Source organism: Nyctereutes procyonoides, unplaced genomic scaffold (assembly GCF_905146905.1).
Source record: "Nyctereutes procyonoides isolate TBG_1078 unplaced genomic scaffold, NYPRO_anot_genome, whole genome shotgun sequence".
Lineage (NCBI taxonomy): Eukaryota > Metazoa > Chordata > Mammalia > Carnivora > Canidae > Nyctereutes > Nyctereutes procyonoides.
Genome location: NW_026575049.1, coordinates 50,966,328 through 50,976,843, shown reverse-complemented (window position 1 = coordinate 50,976,843; position 10,516 = coordinate 50,966,328). Strand labels below are relative to the sequence as shown.

Below are 10,516 nucleotides of genomic sequence, written 5' to 3'. Positions count from 1 at the left end.
GGGAATAGAAGCAAGCTGGAGAGTCACCCAGATCCAGTATCAGGAAATGGAAGCTTCCAAACAGAGCCAAGTGTTCGAGCAGAGAACAGCCGCAGCCAGGAACCAGAGTCCCAACAACCAAAGTAAAGCTTGCAGGGCTTACCCTTTTTTCCTATTATTACATAATTCCTTTTTTTAAAAGATTTTATTTATTTATTTGAGAGAGAAGAGAGATTATAAGCAGGGAGGAAGGGCAGAAAGAGAAGCACACCCCTTGCTGAGCAAGGAACCTGATATGGGATTTGATCCCAGGACCCTGGGATCATGCCCCAAGGCAAAGGCAGATGCCCAACCAACTTGAGCCTCTCAGGTGTCCCCATTATTGCAGAATTCAATGACTGTCCTAAGAATGGCCTGCCCAGAGTCTGAAACCCATCAGATGCCACATCAGACCTGCTGCTTTTACCACATCCTCCTGACAAGACTCCACAAGATCTTTAACATTATGGGTTGAACTTCAGTATAGCATGTCTGAGAATCCCTCCAGAGAGTGAACATCACTTGCTGAACAGCAAGTGTCTCCTGCAGTGTTTCTCAATGTGGTCTGCAGGCCACCTGTCTCAGAATTACCCGATATTTCTTACAAATGTAAATTCCTAGGCCCCACCCAGACCTACTGAATCAGCATTGCTGGGAGTGTGGCCAGGAGTCTGCATATTTAATAACATTCTAGATAATTCTTATTTACGTACACTGACATTTGAGCTCTACTGTGTGATATCAAAACATACACAAGTTCCCTAGAAATGACTCAATGGTGATGGTAAACTCTGGCCCATATTTAGTCCTTTGTTCATTTATTTATTCAACAAATATTTTTAAAGACTTATGTCCAAGGGAATATGTTAAGTGCTATGAAAAGTTAAATTTTTTTAAAGATTTTATTTATTTACTCATGAGAGACACAGAGAGAGACAGAGAGGCAGAGACACAGGCAGAGGGAGAAGCAGGCTCAATGCAGGAAGCCTGATGTGGGACTCGATCCCAGGTCTCTAGGATCACGCCCTGGCCTGAAGGCAGCACTAAGCCGCTGAGTCACCAAGGCTGCCTGAGTGTTAAAAGTAAAATACATGAAAGCAGAGATGGTGATGCCCTGGTAAAGGTCAGGAAGAAGAATCCCAAGCAGTTTCAGAGCTGAGATGGCATTTGAAGTGGATCCTGAAGAACAAGTAGGATTTTGCCTGGGAGAATGGGCAAGGGTAAGAGGGGCATTCTGGCCTGAGGGAGCAACCCGAGTAAAGACACAGAGACACCAAGATGCAGGGCATATCTGGGTCCATTGAGTGCTTTGGTATGATTGGCCTATTGAGTGTCTGCCAAGAGGAAACCGACTGAAAATAAAGCCAGAAACAGGCAGGGGCCAAATTGGGAGGAAGCATGAATGTTATTCCAAAGTCTAGACTTGGTGCTATAAGCCAGCAGTTCCCAAACCTGGCTATGCAGATTCCTGAACCCTATCCACCACCAGTCTGATTTAATCTGGGCTGGGATCAAAGAGTCTCTTTTCACCAAGGTCTGCAGGCAATACACAGCCATGGTTGGGATACACTGCAATGAAGATTGCCAGAACAACCTTTGGTAAAGGAAAGTCATTATCCCAGTTGGACTCTGGGGCAGGCCCAGGACCAGAGTGAAATGAGTGAGGCATGTAGGGAGGAAATTTAAGTGGCCTTCACTCTTGGCACTTCCATGGTCCTGAGAGTAGTATCTCCTCAAATCCTGTGCCTTTGGCACCTTACTCACTTCATGTTAATCCTAGCCCTGACTTGAGGACAATGGAGGGGCTCAGACAGGGGTAGAGGACATACATCAGAACAGGCCACAAGGAAGCTAGTATGACAGTCCAAGTGAGAGAGGATGGAGGCTTCAGGAATGGAGAGAAGACTGGCTAGGGTTGGGCGGGGGTGAGGCTTCCAAAGTAGCACCACCACAAGGAAGCTAGTATGACAGTCCAAGTGAGAGAGGATGGAGGCTTCAGGAATGGAGAGAAGACTGGCTGGGGTTGGGCGGGGGTGAGGCTTCCAAAGTAGCACCATAAGACAGCATGTGACCCAGGGCAGAAGTCCAGGAGGATGCTGAGCTTAACTGGCTTGGGGGCAGGAGCAAGGGCAGTGGGCACTGACATAGCAGCCATGAAGTGGGTTCAGGAAGCTGATAAGGTGGTCAGTTTGGGATACACTATTTCGAGTTCTTGTAAGAGACTCTGGGCAGAACTATGCCATATGCCACTTCTTCCTAAAGATATATTCAGGTACATCCTATTGCAAGAATTTCATTCAATTTAACAACTAATTATTAAGTGCCTACTATGTGCAAAGCCCTGCATTAGATTGCTCTGAATGTTGTAGGGAGACATGAAAAGTGAGTAAGACACTACCCTAGGTCCCCAGGACCTCATATGCAAATGAATAATTCCAGTGTGCATTGGTCTCTATTAGATGTAATAATAAAAGTATAGAGATAGTACTGTGGGTGCCTAGAAGAATTCACAAGATTAATTCTGGCAGTTGGGATTGGAGAAGACATCTTGGAGATGAGATCTGAGCTGCCTCCTGAATATGTATACAGAAGAGAAGAACAAGCAAAACAAGAAAAATTGAGCAAAAGCACAGAAATAAGAAGTACACAGAGTATTAGAAAATTACTTTAGACACCATGTTTCCACATACATTTATTAAGCATCTTATGTATGCTCAGAACATTGTTAGTGTGGCAGCCATGAGAACGTGCCTTAAAGACCTCCAGCTCTGGGGAGTTCAAGGGACCAAGGACCAAATTACCACAGGCCACTCCCAGCCAATAATGGAGCAGGACAGGAATTCTTTTTTTTTTTTTTTTAAGATTTTATTTATTTATTCATGAGAGACACAGAGAGAGACAGAGGCAGAGACACAGGCCAAGGGAGAAGCAGGCTCCATGCCTGACGTGGGACTCGATGCTGGGTCCCCAGGATCATGCCCTGGGCTGAAGGCGGCGCTAAACCACTGAGCCACCTGGGCTGCCCAGGACAGGAATTCTGAGAGAGGCCCATTCCTCCAGAAAATATGGACTTATTTAGCTGATGACCAATTTTGGCTCAAGGATTCCCCAGGAGCTATGCTGAACCTTCTTGAGACTACATTGCTGTCTAGGACATTTCCATGCATCCTCCCTTCGCTCACCCTCACTGATTAGAGGGTTAGATTACATCAAAGCCTAACTCTTCCAGACTTACCAGCAACCTCTCCAGTTTCTTTCACATCCGCTTTTCCAAGGACCCAGACTAACCCCATCGGATACTATGAGGAGGGAATAATATGCAGGTGATTCTTAACAGTTCTTTGCATGTTGAATCATCCTTTAATACCCTGGTAGGGCTTTGTGTTCAAATGAATTTACCAAAGAGTTATTTTATTTAAAAAAAAAAAAGTTTTTCTGGGGACGCCTGGGTGGCTCAGTGGTTGAGCGTTTGCCTTCAGCTCAGGGCGTGATCCTAGAGTCCTGGGATGGATTCCCACATCGGGCTCCCTGCAGGGAGCCTGCTTCTCCCTCTGCATATGTCTCTCTCTCTCTCTCTCTGTCTCTCATGAATAAATAAATTTAAAATCTTTTAAAAAATTAAATTAAAAAAAATTTCTGAAAAAGGACAAATCACTCTGCACCTTTATGTTTTTGAGTATATCAAGATTACTCAAAGAGGGATGTGGTTGGAATGAAAACACTCTGGTGGCCCAGGAGCAGACTCCATGGGGGTGGTGATATTGAGCACAATACTGAGCTTCAGACCTTTTACTGGCTGCTCAATCCAGCCTCGCTGCTTTATGCTTCTTTGGGCAGTACACTATGAATGTTTTCTCAGGTTCTCTGATTTTCCAGAGAGCACATGCAGTGGTGGAAAGAGGCTTTGGAACCAAGCAGGCCTTGGTTCCAATAGGAAGTGTACCACTTTCTGCATAAACTTTCTGAGTTTATGGAAGTTCATTGGAAATTCTTGTATCTATTAGTTCTTTTCTTGTTCTTTTTGTTTTTAAATATTTTATTTATTCATAAGAGCACAGAGAGAGAGAGAGAGAGAGAGAGAGAGAGGCAGAGACATAGGCAGAGGGAGAAGCAGGCTCCATGCAGGGAGCCTGATGTGGGACTTAATCCTGGGACTTCCGGATCACTCCCTGAGCCGAAGGCAGTTGCTCAACTGCTGAGCCACTCAGGTGACCCGCATCTGTTAGTTTTGTCCAAAAGTGGGGTTGTGGGACGCCTGAGTGACTCAGCAGTTGAATGCCTGCCTTCAGCCCAGGGTGTGATCCTGGAGACCCGGGATTGAGTCCCATGGCGGGCTCCCTGCATGGAGCCTGCTTCTCCCTCTGCCTATGTCTCTGCCTTTCTCTCTCTCTCTCTCTCTCTCTCTCTCTCTCTCTCTCTCCTGTGCTCTCATGAATAAATAAAATCTTTAAAAACAAAAAAAATGAAAGTGGGATTGAGTTTAGCATTATGGAATGAAATGAAGGAGTTGGGGTCACACCAAAGAGTGATATAGGCTAAGAATCTAATGTTTCTCTCTATCACTGCCAACCTGTGGAAACACAGTTCACAGATCAAAATGAAAATCATCCAATAGCCTAATTCTAGGGATTACACTGTGGCTATTAGGGCCAGAACCTTCTGCAGATAATAGTGTCACATCCAATAGCACACGAGCCTCTGCTCCATTCTGTCTGGTCACAGTTTTGATTCAGTGGACCCAGATGCTTTCGTGCCAGGTATCCCTTGGCACATAGAGTCATAGGTCCTAATTCTGCTGATCCCAGCAGAGGGCAATCCCAGTTGCGTGTGTGCTAGCATGCAACCTTTAAACCCCTGGAGTGTATTAAAGATGATTGCAAATTCTTTGACACTCCTCCCATTAAGAGGTGGGCACTACTTCCCCTCCCCTTGATTCTAAACTAGAACAGTTGTATTATTCAGGGTTTCAAAGAAACAGAAGCAAGAGAGTATATAACCTATATAGAAAGAGATTTATTATAAGGAATTGGCTCACATGATCATGGAAGCTAAGAAGTCTCAATATTTATCATCTGCAAGTTGGAAGCCAGGAAAGCCAGTGGTGTTAGTTCTGAATCCAAAGACCTGAAGACCAGGAGCACTGGTGTTGTAAGTCTCAGTCTGAAAGCAGGAAGAGACTAGTATCTTAGCTCAAGTAGTTAGGCAGAGAGTGTAAATTCTTTCTTCTGCTGCTGTTTTGTTTGATTCAGACCCTCACTGGATTGATTGGTACCCATCCACATTAGGAAGAGCAATCTGCTTTACTCAATCTACCAGTTCAAATGCCCTTATCCAGAAACACTTTTATAGGACACATCCAGCAATAATGTTACCAAATATCTGGGCATCCCGTGGCCCAGCCAGATTGATCATAATACTAACCGTTAGGGTACACTGAAAGAGAGGGTGTGCTAGTTCTGGGACTAGCTTTTAAGAGAATAGGCCACTTCCTCCTTGCTTTTTGGGGGCCCTGGGTAGCTGCATAAAAAGTCTGGCTGCTATGCTGGAGAAACCATGTAGAAAGTCCCTAAGATTATGTGAAGAGGGGATAGGCAAGCCAAGCTTCTGGTCAGTGCCTTATCCACTAAGGTACCATGAATGTGAGAAACGGCATCTTGAACCCTTCAGATCAGACCAGCTGCAGCTGAATACCTTGAGCAAATCCAGTCAACTCCAGATGGAGCAGAAGAATCACTCAACTAAGAACTGCCAAATTTCCAACAGACAAAATAGTGAAATATAATAAAATGGTTATTTCAAACCACTAAATTTTGCAGTAGTTCATTGTACAGGAATAGATAACCCTGAGGAAAGAGTCTGCCCTTGGAACTCTCTTCGTATGGTGCCCAGGAAGCCCTAAGAACTTGGAATGATTCAGCACCCTGAAGGCTTTACTAGACTGAGGTTTCAAGGGTCTTAGAATTTTTTGCCTGTTCACCATCTCTGGGTTCAAGGTGTGTGTATTCAGAGATGCACCAAGGATACTTTCAGGCTCAGTCTAGAAATTGATTGGTTTCCTTCAAACCTAACACTCTTTTCTCTTGACCAGTTTTTTAATGTGGAAGACCAAGGATGTAGAGAGAAAGGAAAGAGTGGCGTATAGAGAAGGGAGAAAATGGGAAGAAAAGTAAGAAGAGGTTTAAGATGGGTTGGCATCTGTTTTGGAATGAAGGAATGGAGTAAAAACCTCCAAGTGAAGAAATGGGCCAATTCTCACCTGCTCTTTGGAAACTGCCCATTGTTCAGCACCAGCTACACCTTACAGGATGGATCAAGACCAACAGCTAATGGCCAGCAGAATTCCTTTATCTTCGGTTTCTGTTTGACAGCAGCTACATTATTCAGTCAGTCAATAAGTACTTACTGAATAATCCTCAACTGTGGGAGAAACTAAATACAGCACAATTTAAATGTACTGTTTCACCCATTTGCAGCTCAAAATGAGATCTTTTTCATAATTAAATCAAAATTCTTCACTCCCATTCCAAGGGCAGGAAATCTATTCTCTCCTGGGGTTTCCTGTCTGTGATACATTCCAGAAACCCATGGGTGCTTATTCAGATCACTTCAAAGAAAATCCATTTGTCTGCCAGAAGAAACCATTTTCTACCACCATTGCTGCAGCCTTGCTCTTACTGTGGAGCTGATGAAAACAGAGTTCCTCAAATTCTTTAGCCAAAAGAAGGGCTACAGTGGCCAAGGTCCATGGCAGAAACAGTTGAGGTTATTGTGGCTACTTTGCCACGAAAACCAGTAGTCCAGTACTAGTCCTGTGCCTTGAGGAATCACTATTGAATCTGAAGTTCACTGCCAATTTGGCAGTGATTCCTGGAAGTTCAAGGAGGATGAGAAAACTCTTCCCTCTCAATGCCTTGTCAACTTCAGGTGTTTCAGAGACCAGAGTTCTAGATCTTTAGGGAAATATTCACATACCAAAAATCCTCCCCTCCTAAGGAATGCTATAGAACTTGAGTGACCAGGTCATAGAACTTGGGTGACTTTGGCTTCCAAAGTAGCCACAAGATAGACCCCAAACTAGACCTCTTCCATGAGCAATCAGATCCATTTCCCAGAGGGAGAGAAAGTCCTGTCCCCGCCTTCTTCACTTCTTGTCCCAATATGACCCATTTGTCATTCCCCATGTCCTCAACAGGGAGTTAAAAATTATCAAACAATACATTTTTGTTGTCCCTGGCCACCTCACTACAATAAAACATAGTCTCCATCGCTTGGAGAAGGTATACACAACTAAAACTTATATAACAACAGAGGAAAGTAATACAACAAGTCATAGAACTTCAGACCTAGAACAGACTCCAAAAACCATAGGTCAACCTATAGGTCAACCTCTCCATTATACCAGCAAGGAAATAGGCTAGAGGCTTAACCCACCTGTGCAAAGCCAGGCACGGCATTTGGCAGTTGAGCCTAGGTCCTCAACCCAAGCTCATTCCTCCAGATTCATGTAACTGCCCCTCCTGGCCTCGAATCTAAACTGTAAGATACTTAAATAATTTGGGGACTTTACTTTTTTTTCTGTGCCTAAGAAAAACAGAAACATTCCTCATTAAGCCAAGGCAGGGTCTGACAGAGCTTGGCAGCTGGGACTATCTTTCTAAATGTGGAAACACCACATCTCCTTTGAAAAGTGGGAGCAACAATTTGTGCCTCTTAAATGTGAAGAAACGTATTTCTTTGTGAGAAAAAAATAACTGCAGTGAAATTGCTGAAGACAAATATTGGGCAAGGCAGTCGGCAAAGCAAGAGATACTGAAGTTGTCAGAACATTCCGTTTATTCCTGTGCCAAAAAGGGGAAAAATACCAGCAAATTATTTTCCATTTGCAAGTACGTTCTGTGAATTTTCCCAGAGGATTAATATATAGGAACTCATAAATTATAAGAATCGAATGCCCAAAGTATTTGATAAAGAGGACAGGCTGAAATAGGGCTAAAGAGGAAAAAAATCATCTTTATTCACCCTTTAGCAAAGTCTTCCCACCATCACCACCCAGGGTGATTGATGAGCTGAGTCATAAACATGAGATCACTGACTCAGTTTAAAACACATAATCCTTTTATTCACATATATGATGTGAAGATGATGTAATTTGTGAAGAAATACCAATAGATCTTCATTCATTCACTTTCATTTATTAAGTGCCTACTGGACATCAAGATTATAATAATTTCTGAACATATAAGTAAAAATAAGATGTGGGAACATCCTTACTCTCACAATCCAAGAGAGGAAGATAGACAAATAAACACTTGAGAGCCAGAAATCAAGCATTCGATGGGAGAATGTATAAACAATGAGGTGCCAGGGACACTAGAGGTGACGTTGGGGGTGAGGCTTGGACTTAAATGAAATGATGACATGGGCTAAAATCTGAAGATATTAGACTAAGTCAGCACAAGTAGGATGGAAAGGAAGAGACAAATAAGAAATGAAAAGGTAGGAGATTAAATGACTTGGTTATCAGTTGGTTGTAGAGGTCTGTGGAAGAGGAAGGCAATAGGAACACATTTTGACCCACACCTAGGAGGTTGACAGAAGTCCAGGTCTGCTGCGGTGGGCATGGGGGGTGTTGGAATCACTCCTCAGCATCTGAGATGCACAACAGAAGCAGCCAAGCGTCATTCTCCCACACAAGGCACTCCACGCACACAACAGAATACACCTCTCCCCGGCCCTTGTCGGCAACTCTCAGAAACTCTGCCTTCACAATACAGGAAGCTCTGTGACATGTTAGAACCTCATTCCCTAGAGCCTAGGATCTGCTGGATTAGTGCCCTGCTTGGCAATAGTGCCTCCCGCTCCATATTCAATCCTCGGAGTCAGTCTTCATTTTTGCCCTAACACCAGATTTCTAGTCTGGATGGCTGGATGATAGTCAACCAAGTCAGGAAACTTGGAGAAAGGCTAATGAATTCCAATTTTGACTTTGGTTTGAAATATACATGTGGCCAAAATTCTTCTGATCAGTATGTGGAATTATCTTTTACCTATTTGGAATTTAGTGCACAGCTTGCCAACCACTTTGTGTTTTTTTTTGTTGGTTGGTTGGTTGGTTTGGTTTCTAGCTGAATACCTTGGCATTATGCTGTTCTTTCTTTCTTTTCTCTCACTTTACTTGCATCTTGAGAAACAGTATGCCCTCAGGACTGAATGATGAACTTCTCTACTGGAATATGTAGGTCTGGTCCAACAGAGTACGTGCTGTATTCACATTTGGAATCATTCAGTTTTGTGTATTCCCTGTACCACACCATTGTACATTTGTGTGCATTGTCTTGCATTTGTTTTCTTTTTTTAAGCTTGCTTTTCCCTAACATAGCTCAAGAAACAGCTGCACGTCTATGATTAACTGAAATGGGGTAGGAATGATTATTAAAGGAGTAAATTCTAGAATTAGGTCTGTTCACTGGAATTGAGAACAGGAGGGCAAGTCAGATGCTAAGAGTCTAGACCCAGCTACACAGATGTCACTTTAGTCTGCAGGCAGAGCAAGAGCGTGACGAATAGTAGTGGGCCAGGTCGACATTAGCACCACATGATGTAATAATGTGTGTTGGGATGGTTCATGCCAGAGTGGTTTGGGGAGATGATGACATTGCTCCTGATGAGGAGAAATCAGAGGCCTGTGTGACAGATACAAGACAGAGTCCACAGCAGTACTGAGGCATAGAGGAGATGGTGCCAGCATCTGCTTATCAAAGCTGGGCTCAGGCAGGAAGCAGACCAGCAGCCAGGGTTAGCCTCAGGCTCCATGTTGCTGCTTCAGCAGATCTGCCTGGAGTCTAGGAGCTGGGGGGTGGGGGAGGAGGTCAGGGGAGCACTAGAGTAGATAGATGTGTGGGGAGAAAAGTGTGGCATGGAGGGAGGGATGGCCAGTTGGGCCCAATATCTCCTAACTGGACTGAGACAAGCCCCCTTGAGGGCAAGGACTATTCTCCCCTGGCCTCCAACTGGAGTGTTTAACAAGTACTTACTTACTAGGTGCAAATACAATTGAGTTAAAGGGCCATCTTCAGTTAATTATTCAGAATCCCATGGTAACAAACAGCCTCCTGGATTTAATGAACTGCAAGACATGGATGGTCCCCAGAAAAGGAATAGTTGCCTAGAGTAATAGCCTGATTGTGCAGATGACAGTGATGGACAGAAATAGCCTCATAGACCCTGACAGAGGACACTGCCAATTATACAGATTACACAAATGGAGACCTGGCAATCTTTCGGTCTTTAGAGAGGCTTCTTTGGCCTCAGTGCCCAAGAACAGCCCTGCAGCCCATGCTGTGATACCACCAGGTGTCTGAGGAACCCATTCATGTAGTCAGAAGTTCCTTTTCCCCATTTCCTGGGGAGGTGAGTGGGGCTCATTATTCTCCTAGGCCTCTGCTCTGTTCTGGAGACTCTAGTTTAGGACATGCCTGACCACCAGGCACAAGTAAAC

The 10,516-nt window shown here is 44.1% G+C and overlaps 1 protein-coding gene across 1 annotated transcript in view; it reads left to right on the top strand.

Annotated features, from left to right (window-relative positions):
- Positions 1-1,178: 1,178 nt before the first annotated feature.
- Positions 1,179-10,516, top strand: part of LOC129512180 (U6 snRNA-associated Sm-like protein LSm3) — a 53,528-nt gene continuing 44,190 nt past the window's right edge. Inside the window, exon 1 of the mRNA XM_055329444.1 lies at positions 1,179-1,238. Within this exon, the coding sequence (XP_055185419.1) occupies positions 1,179-1,238 (60 nt within the window). The remainder of the gene's footprint in view (positions 1,239-10,516) is intronic.